General features: G+C 39.6%; 1 protein-coding gene and 1 non-coding gene across 12 annotated transcripts in view; one reads left to right on the forward strand and one right to left on the reverse strand.

Moving 5' to 3' along the window:
* The first annotated feature begins 28 nt into the window (after positions 1–28).
* Positions 29–13,987, forward strand: part of Terb1 (telomere repeat binding bouquet formation protein 1) — a 55,622-nt gene continuing 41,663 nt past the window's right edge. For 3 of the 11 annotated variants that reach the window (XM_087594394.1, XM_087594395.1, XM_087594399.1), the window contains exons 1-8: positions 29–1,489; positions 2,792–2,927; positions 8,077–8,187; positions 8,567–8,695; positions 10,624–10,755; positions 12,590–12,650; positions 12,738–12,853; positions 12,952–13,074. In XM_087594394.1, coding sequence (XP_087450520.1) covers positions 2,897–2,927; positions 8,077–8,187; positions 8,567–8,695; positions 10,624–10,755; positions 12,590–12,650; positions 12,738–12,853; positions 12,952–13,074 — 703 coding nt within the window. In that variant the 5' untranslated portion in view covers positions 29–1,489; positions 2,792–2,896. 11 annotated transcript variants of the gene reach the window in all.
* Positions 2,709–2,815, reverse strand: LOC120098753 (U6 spliceosomal RNA). Its single transcript, XR_015644505.1, has one exon. It is a non-coding gene; the product is annotated as a U6 spliceosomal RNA (small nuclear RNA).

Genomic DNA, 13,987 nt, shown 5'->3' on the forward strand with positions numbered 1-13,987 from the left:
GAACTTTAAAAGAAGCATTTCAGGAACCTTATCAGAAAACAAAAGCCATTCACTTGTACTGTCATCCTTTATATATACCTAAAGTTTTGCCACTATGCCTACATATTCAAATTTTATGGGGTTGCCCCATCCATAAATTTCATTTTATCAAATAATCATTACTGGAATAATAACATTTATCAGCATGTTAGATGGGAAAGAAAATTCTGTAAGGTGAAGAGTACTAGCAAACTAGAAATTCAAAATCGGGAGCAGAACCTGCTTCTGACTTATGGCTGGCCGGCTGAATGTGTTAATGTGACTGGGCATCTTAAAGCCCTGAATTGCCTGCATAGAATAGTTATCAAAGGCTGTCTCCTATGTGAGAACCTGTGTTATATTTGACAAGGGGCGCTGGGGCAGGGGGCCATGGGGATTTTATTTCTCGGATACCAGTGTGTCATTCTTGCTTGGCTGTGTCTACTTTATCAAGTGACTTTCGCACAGCAGAGACTGCCCTCTGACAGTACCTCCATCTCTCAACACTCCCATTGGATGAATTCTGTTAGGAAGCATGACAGGACTAATATTAAACGACGGTACACCTTAACCACATTTACAACTCAGAGCTCTGGTTCTTGGGTCTACTCAATGAGGAGCTAGTTTGGCCAGAACCAAGAATTATGGTTTTTGGAGTTAACCCAGTGAAGGGTGTCGTCAATGGAATATCCAATGCAACCAAAGATAGCCTGGTATCTGGCAAGGTCAGGAGGGAGCAAAGACCCCTTCCAAGTTGGAAGTCCCAAATATTAAAGTTACATTACCCTCAAATCGTAACTTTCCCCCATCTAAAACCCGGCACCCTGCACTGGCCTCCTTCTGTCCTCGGAACACTGTTCGGCCGGAAGTCCCGCCCAGCGGATGTGAGCCTTGCTGGGAAACCCAGTCAGGCGTCGAGGTTTATAGGCTGCCAAGGGGAAGAACTGGTGCGGGCCTGACAAGGCTCTGGGTTGCAGGAGAAAGGCCAGGGCTTCAGCTTCCCAGGTTTCAGGTCTTGCTCAGCTCAGTCCAGCTTCGCTGTCTTGCCTGCTCTCCTGGGGCAGAGCTATGGTGCTGGCGTGGCCCCGCTTCACTGGCTCACCTGAGGAGATGGATTGAGCTGAGGAGGGCAAGGGCTTTCCTGAGCTGGTGCCAGGCCGGGCCTCAGTGGCACAACCTGTGTGGGAGAGAAGGCGGTCGCAATCTCATTAGTCGGACGGCTGTGTGCGTCCGCGCTGCTGCAGGTGATTCTGGTGTTGGGAAAGCGTCGGGTCCACGGGATTTCGTTTGCGAGAAAGAGGACGGGACCACGTGTCCAACAGCAGCTGAGGCGCGAAAGCTGGGAACTGGTGATTGCTCCATTGAAGTCCGCCAGAGCCGGGCTTGGGAGCAGTGCATGGTGCCCCGCGGAGAGCTGTGGAGAAGTCTTGGGCCTGCCACCCTCCCTACAGGAGTTCTTCCAATTCTTTAGGTGAGCCAGGCCTCCGTAACCTAGAGCGAGAGTGAGGGAGCCTTAACTATGCAAAGAGGATGGACCAGGGCGAGAGGTGAGGGGTTGGACCCCCACATGCTATCCGTCCCGTAGAGCAACTGGTTCCTGTTACCCTCAGTATTTCTGGGACCCGAACGACTTATTTCTCACTCTCTTTAAACTATTGTAGCAGAAAGTTGATAGTGCAAGTTACATGCTTGCCTTTTTGCTCTCATTAGAGGATGCCTTCCACAATATAGGATTCCAAGACAGACATCCACCTTGGACAACTTAACAGGTGGCAGTTAATACTAGAATTTTCAGCTTGCCAGCCTCACTCAGGAAGATATTTTCTCTCTCATGGGGGGAGGGGGGTATGTAGATTTTTTTTCCACAAAGCTTTCAATGTGACCATTTTTCGAGTATCAAATTTCAGGGGCTGACCTGTTGCTTATTGATAGATTCTACCTTGAGTCCCATTCCAGGACCAAAGAGGTGTGAAGAACAATAATCAGCTAGTTTTCTAATTTATGTTCTCTACTAGTTTTCCTAGTAACGTTTATACTTGACTTTGTTGGTTTGGAGAGTAAATTGAGTAAAACCTGTAAGGATTGTGTGTCCTGTTATGTGAAAAATTTAACCCCCTGTGAGAATAGAGTACAAAGTTTTACATTCTCATTGTTAGTGACAATTCATATCCACAATTATGAAAACATTTCATAATTGCTTTATTAGGCACATACTATTGACTTGAGAAGAGAGCTATTTTTAATTTTAAGCATAATTATTTAACCTTTTGAAAATTACAGTTGATCCTTTACTGTAGATATTTACCTAATTACATCCATTTGTGTATGTATGTGTATGTACGTCGTACATGTGTGTGTGTGTGTATGTGTGCGTGCGCGCGCGCGTGTGCACATGTATGGGTTAGCACATGTATGGTTAAAGAAAACCAATGAGAGTCTGGTTTTGCCTACCCTGTGGATCCCAGGGATCACCCCTTCTGTGTTTGTGAGGGGGTTTTGTTTGCTTGTTTGTTTTGAAACAGTGTTTCCTTTTATCTCCTTCCCTCTTCCCATCTCCCCTCTTTCTTTTCTGAAGCTTTAAATGCATCTCAGACTGGCTTCAAACTCATGACCCTTCTTCCACTTCCTTTCCTACCTGAAGATTACAGACATGCACCATCATGCCCAGAATATTTCATTCTTTACATTTTTTAAACATGGATTGCTTCATGAATTTGTGTCTTATTCTTGTGAAAGAGCTGTGCTCATCCCCTCTGTATCATTCCTATTTTAGTATGTGTGCTGCTGACGCAAGCATATGGTCCAGAATATTTCTTAGAAGCTGATGTAACTAAAAATGCCCTATCTTATAGATGAAATATAAGGGAAAAAGACAAGCATGGAAAGTGAGAATACAAAGAATACACAAGGTGAGAAATCATGAATCATGACTTACATTAGTTTTGTGTGTTTTATAGTTGTATAATTGTGGATATATTCACATGTGTATGTGGTATGTATATATATGTATATATAAAATATACTAATAACATCTAGAAAACAAAAGACTCATTCATCAACTTACATATGTTCTATGACATTATTCTGAGAGGATACCAACAAACATCTATTTACCCCAGATAGGGAATTCCCAGCAGATCAAAGTTAAGGATACCACCAAATCCAATTGGTAAGCCAGTGAGCTTCCTAGGGCTGCATACAAAGTATATGAAAGAGGAGGAGTGACTTACAGAAGCAGAAATGACTCAAAGGCAGCTGTACCATCAGAGGCTTCCCCCAGCTCATGAAAGCTGGGAAACTGGAACATACAGTACAACCTGCAAGTAGCTTAACAGGTTGGAAAGTACCCCTTTCGGGCAGCTCAGTTGTTCTGTCTCCTCCAAGCAGTTTAGTTGGTCTAAGCCTTTTTGAAACAATTCTTTTGGTCTGAGAGTGTTTCTCAGCAGTTCTTACCTCTTATACACGAGAAGGGAGGGGACTAGCACATCAGATTAGTTTCAGGGACTTCCTTAAGCTTCTAGGTTGTCTACTTCCTAACTATTAAGAAGGCTTATCCTGGGTTTGTTTTGTTTGTTTGAGAGGGGGTCTCTCAGTGTAGTTTTGCCTGACCTTAAGCTCACTATGTAGACCAGGCTGGCTTTGAATTCACAGAAGTCCTTCGGCCTTTGCCTAGGGAGGCAAAATGCTGGGATTAAAGCTATGCAGCACCGGGCTGGGGATTTAGCTCAGTGGTAGAGCGCTTACCTAGGAAGCGCAAGGCCCTGGGTTCGGTCCCCAGCTCTGAAAAAAAAAAAAAGAACCAAAAAAAAAAAAAAAAAAGCTATGCAGCACCATGGTCTTAATGAGCTTCCTTGCAAGATGGTATATATTAACTTAAAGGAAAATAATATACCACAGCATACATTTAGACACCTGCTTTGTGCCTACTGTGAAGAGACACCATGACCAAGGCAACTCTTATAAAGACAACATTTAATTGGGGCTGGCTTCAGAGGTCCAGGCAGCCATGGTACAAGAGGAGCTGTGGGCTCTCCATCTTATTCTGAAGGCAAACAGGAGAAAACTCTTCCAGGCAGCTAGGACAAGGGTATTAAAACCTATGCCCACAGTGACACACCTACTCCAACAAGGCCACACCTCCTAATAGTGCTACTCCTTGGGCCAAGCACATACAAACTATCACAGTGCCTATAATATAGTTTCTGACATCAGAAATTATGGGAAAGTCATGCTGATACTTAGAGTGGCATATGAGCTGGGTATGGTAGCTCATGCCTTTAATCCCAGGACTCATGACAGAGAGACCGGCCTATCTCTGAATACAAAGCCTGCCTAATTTACATATTTCTAGGCCAGCCAGGACTACATAGTGAGACTCTACTAGAAATAATAATAAAATCCATATGACAGTAGATTTATTGCCAGAATATAAAAGATGTCCCTAGACATGGTGGCTCTTATCGCTTCTCGGCCTTTTGGCTAAGATCAAGTGTAGACATGGTGGCTCGTTGTTGTGAGGGTTCTGTCAGAAATGCAGATGAATATGTTTGTGTCTGTCTACAATGTCAAGATTGGTTTTTTATTTTGTGTCAGGCTCTCACACAGTCTAGGCTGGTCTCAAGCTCATTATGTAGCACAGGATGACCTTAAATGTCTGATCTTCCTATTTCCCAGTCCCCAGTGCTGGGATTGGAGGCATTTGCAGTGATGCCTGGTTTATGTTGTGCTGGAGATTGAAACTAGAGCTTTGTGGTAGGCAAGCCCTTTACCAATTGAACTACATACTGCACCTCCACCATAAACACTAATTTAAAATTTTTATGTATGTGGTATTTTGCTTGCAAGTATACTTGAACCACTTGCATACCTAGTATCTGCAGAAGTTAGAAGGCTGCATCAGATCCTCTGACATTATAGTTGTAGACAGCTGTGAGCTGGTAAATAGTGCTGGGTTTGATCACAGGGGATGAACACAAAATTGAATATCTGGTTTGAAAATATTTCCCTCTTGGGGAACACAATGTGAAACTCACAAAGAACCAAGAAGTTTTTAAAAATAGAAAAAATATTTCCTTCTAAATTGAGCTGCTTTTTTCATTCTGCATAGTATCTTGCAACTTAAAAGTTTTAAATTTTAAGCCAGGCATTGTGATGCATACCTCTAAGACATGCCTTTGAGACAGAGGCAGGCAGATCTCTGTGAGTTAAGGTCTAGCCTGCCCTACATAGTGAGTTTCAGAGTGGCTAAAGCTACATACTGAGGCCCTATCTCAAAACAAATTAACACTCAAACAAAAAATTTAAATTTTAGATCATTTAGTCATTTTTTAAATGATTTATTTATTTTTATGTATATGAGTATATTGTAACTGTCCTCAGACACACCAGAAGAGGGCATCAGATTCCATTACAGATGGTTGTGAGCCACCATGTGGCTGCTGGGAATTGAACTCGGGACCTTTGGAAGGGCAGTCAGTGTTCCTAACCACTGAGCCATCTCTCCAACCCCTTCGTCATATTTTCTTTTATTGCTTTGTAGCTTTTGGTATTGTGTGCATTTTCTTCAGGAATTGAAGGAACTAGTTTACTCAGCCCAAAAGAGGTTAAATGAAGAGGAAATGTGACAGTTGAATAGTTAGGGAGGTGCTTTGGCAAAGAGGAAAAGAATGTGATAGGAAATCTTAAAAGACTGAGAAGGACCTGCTGAATGGAATGGAGGAGCATATCTTAAAATGTGCCGGAATTGAAAAGCACTGTGTCTTCGAAATTTTCTTTGGCATGTTATCAATGTGACGTTGATACCCAGATGATGTTGATAAGTACAATAATTTTTTTTTTTTGGTTCTTTTTTTCGGAGCTGGGGACCGAACCCAGGGCCTTGCGCTTCCTAGGTAAGCGCTCTACCACTGAGCTAAATCCCCAGCCCTGATAAGTACAATAATTATGAATAAATGTGGGATGTTGCCCAAAGCCAACTCAGTTATTACTTTGTACTACATATTGTTCCAACAGATTACATCACAAATCGTTTAATTGAAACAAACTGTTAGGTGATTTTTTTTTTTTATAAATAGACTAAAGATTGATGTATCTCAGATTTTTGTAGTTATGCATCTTTTTATTTTTAAGTTTGCCCCTTGTAAATGTTAGTTCACGACACCTATGCCAAAGATGTAAAGATGACTCAGCACATTCGGCCATGTCCAACAACCTAATTTGATCTCCTGGACCCACATGGTAGAAGAAAACTGATTCCTACACATTATAGTCTGACCTCCACATGTGCCTCCTCATAAATAAATAAACAAGTAAATAAGTGAATAACAATAAAATACTGTTAAAGCCAAAACAAAAGAAATAAAAAACTTAAAAACAAACAAAACAAACCAGGCAGTGATTTTTAATCCCAGCACTCAAGAGACAGAGGCAGACAGATCTCTGAATTTGAGGCCAGCCTGGTCTACACAGGGAGTCCCAGGTCAGCCAGGGCTACCCAGAGAACCCCTGTCTGGAAAAAAACAAAACAACAACAACAAAGTTATTCCAACACCTATATGTCATTTACATAATAAAAGGATTTGATTTTAGTTTGATAGGTTATCTTGACTGATTTTCTTTCAAATATGAAATCCACCCTGTATTCCTTGGATAAACCAACTTGGTCCTGGTGCATTGTTAATATATTGTTGTATTCAGCTTACTGAAACATCTTATTAGATGTTTTATATGTACATGAAGGATGTTAGTCTATATAGTTTCCTTTCTTTCTAATGATTTTAGTGTTGATACAAGGGTAATGCCAACCTTAGAATAAGTTGGGAAGCCAGGCATAGTGGTGTGCCCTGGTTACTGAAGAGGCTGAAGGCATGAGGATCTTAAGATTGAGATCGGCATGGAGTATAGTGAGACCTATTTTTTTAAATTGGGAAATAACCTTTTAGATACTGTTGCTTCTTTAAATGTTTGGTGGAGTTGTCAAATGTAAACACCTGAAACTAGAGTTTTTGTTGTGGAAAGCTTTGTAACTAAGATTTCAGCTCCTTTCATAAACATAGTTTTATTCAGGTAATGTGTTCTTGTGTGGGCTTGGATGATTTCCATCTTTGAAAGCAATTTACTATTTTATCTAAGTCATTGAATCTGTGTGAAGTTGTGCAAAATGCTATCTTCAGGTGATCTGAGGTGATTGAATCTGAGGTGATTATTTAATTATAATGTCTCTTTCTATAGTTTAGGCTGGCCTGGAACTTACTATGTAGTCCTTGAATTTGTGGAAATCTTCTGCCTCAGCCTCCTAAATGCTAGGTTAATGGGCGTAAGCCATTATATCTGGCTCTTGTCTCATCCAATATTGGTAATTTGTGTCTGTACTCATTTATCCAAATAAGTCTGGCTAGAGAAAGAGCAGTGTTATTGACCTTTTTAAAGAATTCTCTCTGTGTAATTTTCAAGTTTATTTTTATGCATATTGATATTTTGCTTGCATGTGTATCAGTGCATTCCTGATGCCCAGTGAGGTCAGAAAAGGGCATTGGATTTCCTAGACTAGAGTTACAAACAGCTGTGAACTGTCACATGGGTGCTAGGAATTGAACCTGGGTCCTCTGGGGAGCAGCCAGTGTTCTGCACCACTGAGCATCTCTTGGGGCCCGTTTTCTTCTATTTTTCTGTTTTACTGACTTCAACTTTTTCCTTTATAGGTTTTTCCTTTATAGGTTTTTCCTTGCTTGCTTTGGGCTGAGTTTACGCTTTTTCTAGTTTCTTAAGGTAGAAGCTAAGGTCATTGATTTGAGAGCCATATTTTTTCTAGCATGGGTATTTAGTACTATAAATTTCCTCATAAATACTTCTTCATTAGCATCCTCTAAGTTCTAATATATTTTCATTCAGTTCATTTAAAGTACCTTTTAAGGATATATTTATTAGATTATAAAGCAAATATATGCTTACTTCCTTAAAAAAAGCAAGCATTTCAAGGATGTACAATTATGAAATAGAATTTGAATTGTTGTTTAAAAGAAAACTTTGTTTTTAAAATAATAAATTTTCCTCCGGTAGAAATGAAGACTGACCTGAAGTTACTGTTGGAATGTCTGAAGTATCATATGGGCAACCCTTTGACACAAAAGGAAGTTTTGATCACTATTCATTCAGTTTGTAAACAAAATAGTAAGAAATAATAATTAACTTTACTCATATTCTATTTTTCTCCTTTTTTCCCCTTCTCCTTCCTCTTTCCCTCCTTCTCTCCCTCTTCTCTGTGACGATGCTTGCCTCCATCTTCTCTCCCTTCCCTCTCTTTCTTCTCATCCCCCAAGTAACCCAGGCTGGTGATAAGCTTGATCCTCCTGACAGCCTCACCAGCCCAGGACTGCATGCCTGTGCCACCGCAGCCCACAGCCCCTCTGATTCCGGCTTTGTAGTACAGTAATATATCAATATGCATGGTGGCTTCTTGTATACTTAGTGTGTGTTATATTTATTCATTTGATTCTTTTATCCTTAGCAGAGTAAATATAATTTCTTGTTTTATTTGCAAATCTTGCAGGTGATGCGGGTATTTATTTCCGGGAAATTGGTGGTTTGATGTTTATAATAGATCTTGCAAAGTCAAGTGAGCATAGCATGGTAAAAGAAGCAGCCTTATACACATTAGGATCTATTGCGGAAGAAAATGGTAAAATATAAAATATTATTTTTATGTGCATGAAATGATTTTAAATAAATCCTTAAATTTTTTCTCTTTATTTAAAGGTGAATGTCCCTACACCTGGTCAACTCACATTATTTAGGGTTATTTTGTTTTTTCCTGTGGAGGTTTTTTGTTGTTGTTTTTGCTTTTGTTTTAAGTCAAATTTGCTGTACAGCACAGGGTGGCCTAAGTGCACAGTTGCCCTGGTTTGCTTCCTAAATATTGCTATTGCACCATTCCTCATGTTATTTTTGAGCTTTGAAAAGACTCTTACATCTCCAAAAAAGTTTTTTTAAATATCATAAATATTGTTTGTCCCTCTGTTCTCCAAGCAGATATCTGAATTTTCTTAAGAAAATTTTCTCTTTTTCTTTTGCTTTGTGTTGTGGTAAAAATTAAAAAGGGGCTGAACCAGTTCCCACACGTACCCTGGCAGTTGCACCCTTCACCAGTTCTGGCTCCAGCAGGACATTGGAACTAGTGCTAATTTATCTCAACAGCTCCACGCTGCCTCCATCTACTTTCAGATCTGCTGTCTGAGCGCCATTCCAACATGGAACCCTGTGAGGCCGCCCCACCCCACCGCACCCTCACAGCTCTCTTGGCTGGTTTCCACCATGTCAGGCATACACATCCCAACTCTGTGGTGGCCTGGTGCATCCGGCCACCATACACTCTCTTGAGCTCAATTAAGTCACCACATGAAAGAACACATCACACAGTATCCTCTGATTCAATTGGTAAGATATAATTTGCCCATCTAGACACACAAAATCCTGTACACACCCATCCCTTAAGAATAGTCATAACAACCTGTAATAAGTGCAGAGAGGAATCTTAACATCCACTGCCATGTTCTCTCCACTCCCACTCCTCTGGCCTCCTCTGCCTCTCTAAAACTCTTCTCCAGCTTCATCCTTACTTCTCGTCCAATGACAGGCCTCGTTCTGTCCTGTACCTGCCTTCCCCTTCATAATGACATCAACCTACAGCTTTGTTTTGGTTTTTTTTTTTTTTCTCACTTGGCCTCTCTTTTCATTTGGGATGATTTTTGTTTGTTATTTGGTTAAGATTTTATTGGCCATTCTAGAGTATTTTAAATGTTTGGAGCTTAGACCAAGTCATTTTAACTTTAAGGTATTGCTGGGTTTGACAACTAACCAGAGCTCCCAGGGACTAAACCACTACCCAAAGACTATCCACGGACTGACCCATGGCTCCAACTACATATGTAGCAGAGGATGGCCTTCTTGAGCAACAATGGAAGGAGAAGCCCTTGGTCCTGCCAGGGTTGGACCCCCAGTGTAGGGGAATGACCCGAAGCAGTGAAGGAGGGGTGGGTGGGGAGGGGAACACCCTTATAGAAGAAGGGGAGGGGGATGGGATGGGGGCTTATGTCTGGGAAACTGGGAAAGGGAATAACATTTGAAATGTAAATAAAAAAATATCCAATACAAAAAAAATTGCTGGTTTGGGACTGGGTAGATGGATCAGTAGGTAAAGGTGCTTGCCAACAAGCCTGATGACTTGAGTTTGATGCCTAGAACTCATATGATGGAAGGCGAGAACCAACTCCCATAAATTGCCCTCTTATCCACAAGAGTGCTTTGGCATGTCTGCACATACGGGTGAGCACATACGTGTGCTTGCATGTCTGCACATACGGATGAGCACACACACGTGTATTTGCACATACAAATAAGTAAATAAATAAATGTAATTTTGAAATATGTTTTAAAATCTGCTACTTAAGCATGCACGTCTTCATAGATTTGACTGTTTCTAATACATGCCAGTTAAATGACCTCAAGTTTAGAAGCGTCCTCGGTTTGACAACTTTTGTGTTTTGTTCAATGTAGTTTTGCAATGGTTTGTGCTAATATGTTAAAATGAAATTGTATTTTGTGTTTCAGTTTACTGTCAGCAATCGTTGTGTACTTCAGAATTATTTCAAGATTTAACCATGTTCTTAACTAATGATGATTCAAACACAAATTTGAAAAGAATGTCTGTCTATGTTCTTTTGGTTCTGGTTTCAAACAATAGTAAGTACGTTCTCGCGAATGCTTAAATACATTTTAATATATTTTTGGAATAGTCATCAATACTTTTAATCCAGTCATTTTTATATTAGTGCCTTTATTTCTTTAAAGATTTATTTATGTATTTTATGTATACAAGTACTTTGTCTGCATTTACATCTACACATCAGAAGACAGCATCAGGCAGTTGTGAGCTGCCATGTGGGTGCTGGGAATTGAACTCAGGACCTTCAGAAGAGCAATGACTGAACTGAGCCATCTCTCTCTAGCCCTGCCTTTATTTATTTATTTACTTACTTATGTATTCACTTTTTGAGACAGTATTCACTATATAGATGAGACTGGGTCTTGGACTCTGCTTCCCAAATGTATTAGTAACTTTTTATTTCATTGACATGTGAGAGATACTAGTTCTAAGGAAGAAATTAATAGTATATGCATTTTTTAAAGATTTATTATTTATATATATATGTATATATATGCATATATATATATGTGTGTATATATACACATACACACTGTAGCTGTCTTCAGATACCAGAAGAGGGCATCAGATCCCATTACAGATGGTTGTGAGCCACCATATGGTTGTTGGGATTTGAACTCGGGACCTCTGGAAGAGCACTCAGTGCTCTTAACCACTAAACCATCTCTCCAGCCCCAATAGTATATACATTTAATCACAATATCCATTAATTTTAACAAACAGTAAAGTGATTTGTACTACTTAATCTTTAGAAAGAAAAACAAGTACTCAATGAATGGGTTGACTTTTCAATGAATTGATTATTTTATTACAAGATTTACTGTTTGTCCCCAGTGGTTTTCATTTTGGAATAATTTTAGATTTAAAGTGTACGTATACTTTATATATGTGTATAAATTCTAAAGAGTTTATGTAGTTAAAACTTCACGTGTGTACCATCGTACATATGCAGGTGCACGTGTTTGTGCTTGACGTAGAAGCTGGAGGTTGGATGCCTTCCTCAATCAGTTTCTTCGTTTGTTTGTTTTGCCTTTTGAGGCAGAGTCACTTACTGAGTCTGAAGCTTGGCAGTCTGGCTAGCCTGGCTTAGGGTGAGCCCCGGGTCAGACTGGGGTCAGACCTAAGCCTGTGTACCTGACTCTTCTTCATTTTTCACACAGTGCTGGGGATCAAGCTCAAGCCCTTAGGCTGCCACTTTACTGACTGAGCCATCTCCCCAGTCCTCCATGTTTTAAAAACTTGCTTCCTTTAACTCTTGTAATTGTTAGCTAATTGAATTACTTCTAGATTTTGTCTTGTACAACTTTGGAAAATCTGAAAAAGATTTGCAGTTTTTCTAGTTTGGAGATCTTCTTCATATTGTAACAGAACTATAACTTAGAATAAGCAGTTTGTAATTTTTAGAGGAAAACTGAATGTTGTAAGTTGCTAAGCATAGTGTATTTTCTATAGGAAAGCTGCTGTAGTATTTTTAAAAGAAATTAAAAATGTGTGTGTATGGATGTTTTGCCTACATGTATGTCTATGCACCATGTGCCTGCCTGGTACCCATAGAGGCCATAGGAGGGCATCAGATCCTCTGGAACTAGAGTTACAGATGCTTGTAAGCCACCATGTGGGTGCTGGGAATTGATCCCAGGTCCTCTGGAAGAACAGGAAATGCTCTTTCTTAACTGCCAACTCATCTCTCCAGCCCTTTGATTATAGGTTTTTTCCTACTGTAATTCTGTATACTCCAGAATACCTTCAAGTAGCTTAAAAGCTAATTAAGATACCATTTAAGTGTCTTAATTTGTATAAAATTATTTTTAAATAAAAGTCATGTTCACGTAATATGACTTTTTTTTTAAGGGAATGGACAAACTCTTGTGAGAGAAATGGGTTGTATTGAAGTTCTGTCAGAGATGTTCAAGTAAGTAAATAAAATGTCTTATTAGTCATTGCTTAGGACATTAGAACATTTATAGAAATTCATTACCTTTTCTTTTTAACCCAATAGGACAGTTCTTTCCAATTATGAGTTGAACTTGTCAGATAATAATGATTTCCAGAGTTATCTGTTATGGTCTTCAGTGTGCAGTACTCTGTGTGTGTGCGTCAACAATCCTCAAAATGGTAATTATTTCAACAGTATAAATCCAAATATAAAAACAAATCCTGACTGATATTTTGCAAAAACCAGATTAAAATATGGTTGTTAATCCTCCTTTCAGATGAGAATCAACTACTTTGTTGTTCACTTTTTCCATATGTAAATGAATGGCTAATGAATTGCATGAAATCTGAGATAATTCGACCTATATGTTCATTTATTGGACTTACTCTTGCAAATAATAGTAAGTATTCATTATTTTCTAGATTGTATATTAGAAACATATTTCAAAGCATAACAAAAGGCTACTGAATTCAGTTGAGTTTGGTGCTTCTAATTTGGACCATTTTGGATAGGATATTCAAAATGCTGGACGTCAAACTCAGGTCTCCTGGAAGGATAACCAGTTTTCTTAACTGCTCAGCCATCTCTCCAGTCTTCACTCATGATCTTACCAGAGCTGTGTGTTTGTATAATGTATGTGAGTGCTCTGCTGCATGTACACCTATGCCAGAAGAGGGCACCCGATGCCGTTACAGATGGTTGTGTGGGTGCTGGGAATTGAACTCAGGAGCTCTGGAAGAGCACTCAGTGCTCTTATCTGTTGAGCCATCTCTCCAGCCTCATTATCATAACTTAGTAAAATTATAGTAGAAACAGTTTTATATCGTGCAGTTAGAAAATTCTAATGACTTGGACAAATTCTTTAAAATATAGGAGTTACTAGAACTTTAAAATGTAGATAATTTGAATATTCCTCTACCTGGAATGTCTATTTATTCTCTTGTTTTCTTTATTTTTGAAGGATTTTTAAAAAATGAATATTTGCCTGTATGTCTGTATGTGCAGTGCCCTTGGAACTAGAGTTATAGGCCGTCGTGACCTACCATATGGGTTCTTAAAACTGAGCCAAGGTCCCCTTCCTTCAAGAGGAGAGAGTGGACTTAACCAAAGAACCATCTCTCCAGTCTCAAGTTTGTTATTTTTTCAAGACAGGGTTTTGTGTATCTCAGTCTGGCCTTGGACTTGTTGTGTAGCAGAGCTGGCTTTGAACTGGTTCTTTCTCTTCCTGAGATGACAGTTGTGTGCCATTACACCTGACTCCACAGTTCCATATCCAATAGAACTCACAAACGAAAGCTTTTATAGACACAGGA

The sequence above is a fragment of the Rattus norvegicus genome, chromosome 19 (assembly GCF_021556685.1).
Source record: "Rattus norvegicus strain SHRSP/BbbUtx chromosome 19, alternate assembly SHRSP_T2T, whole genome shotgun sequence".
In the NCBI taxonomy this organism is placed as follows: domain Eukaryota; kingdom Metazoa; phylum Chordata; class Mammalia; order Rodentia; family Muridae; genus Rattus; species Rattus norvegicus.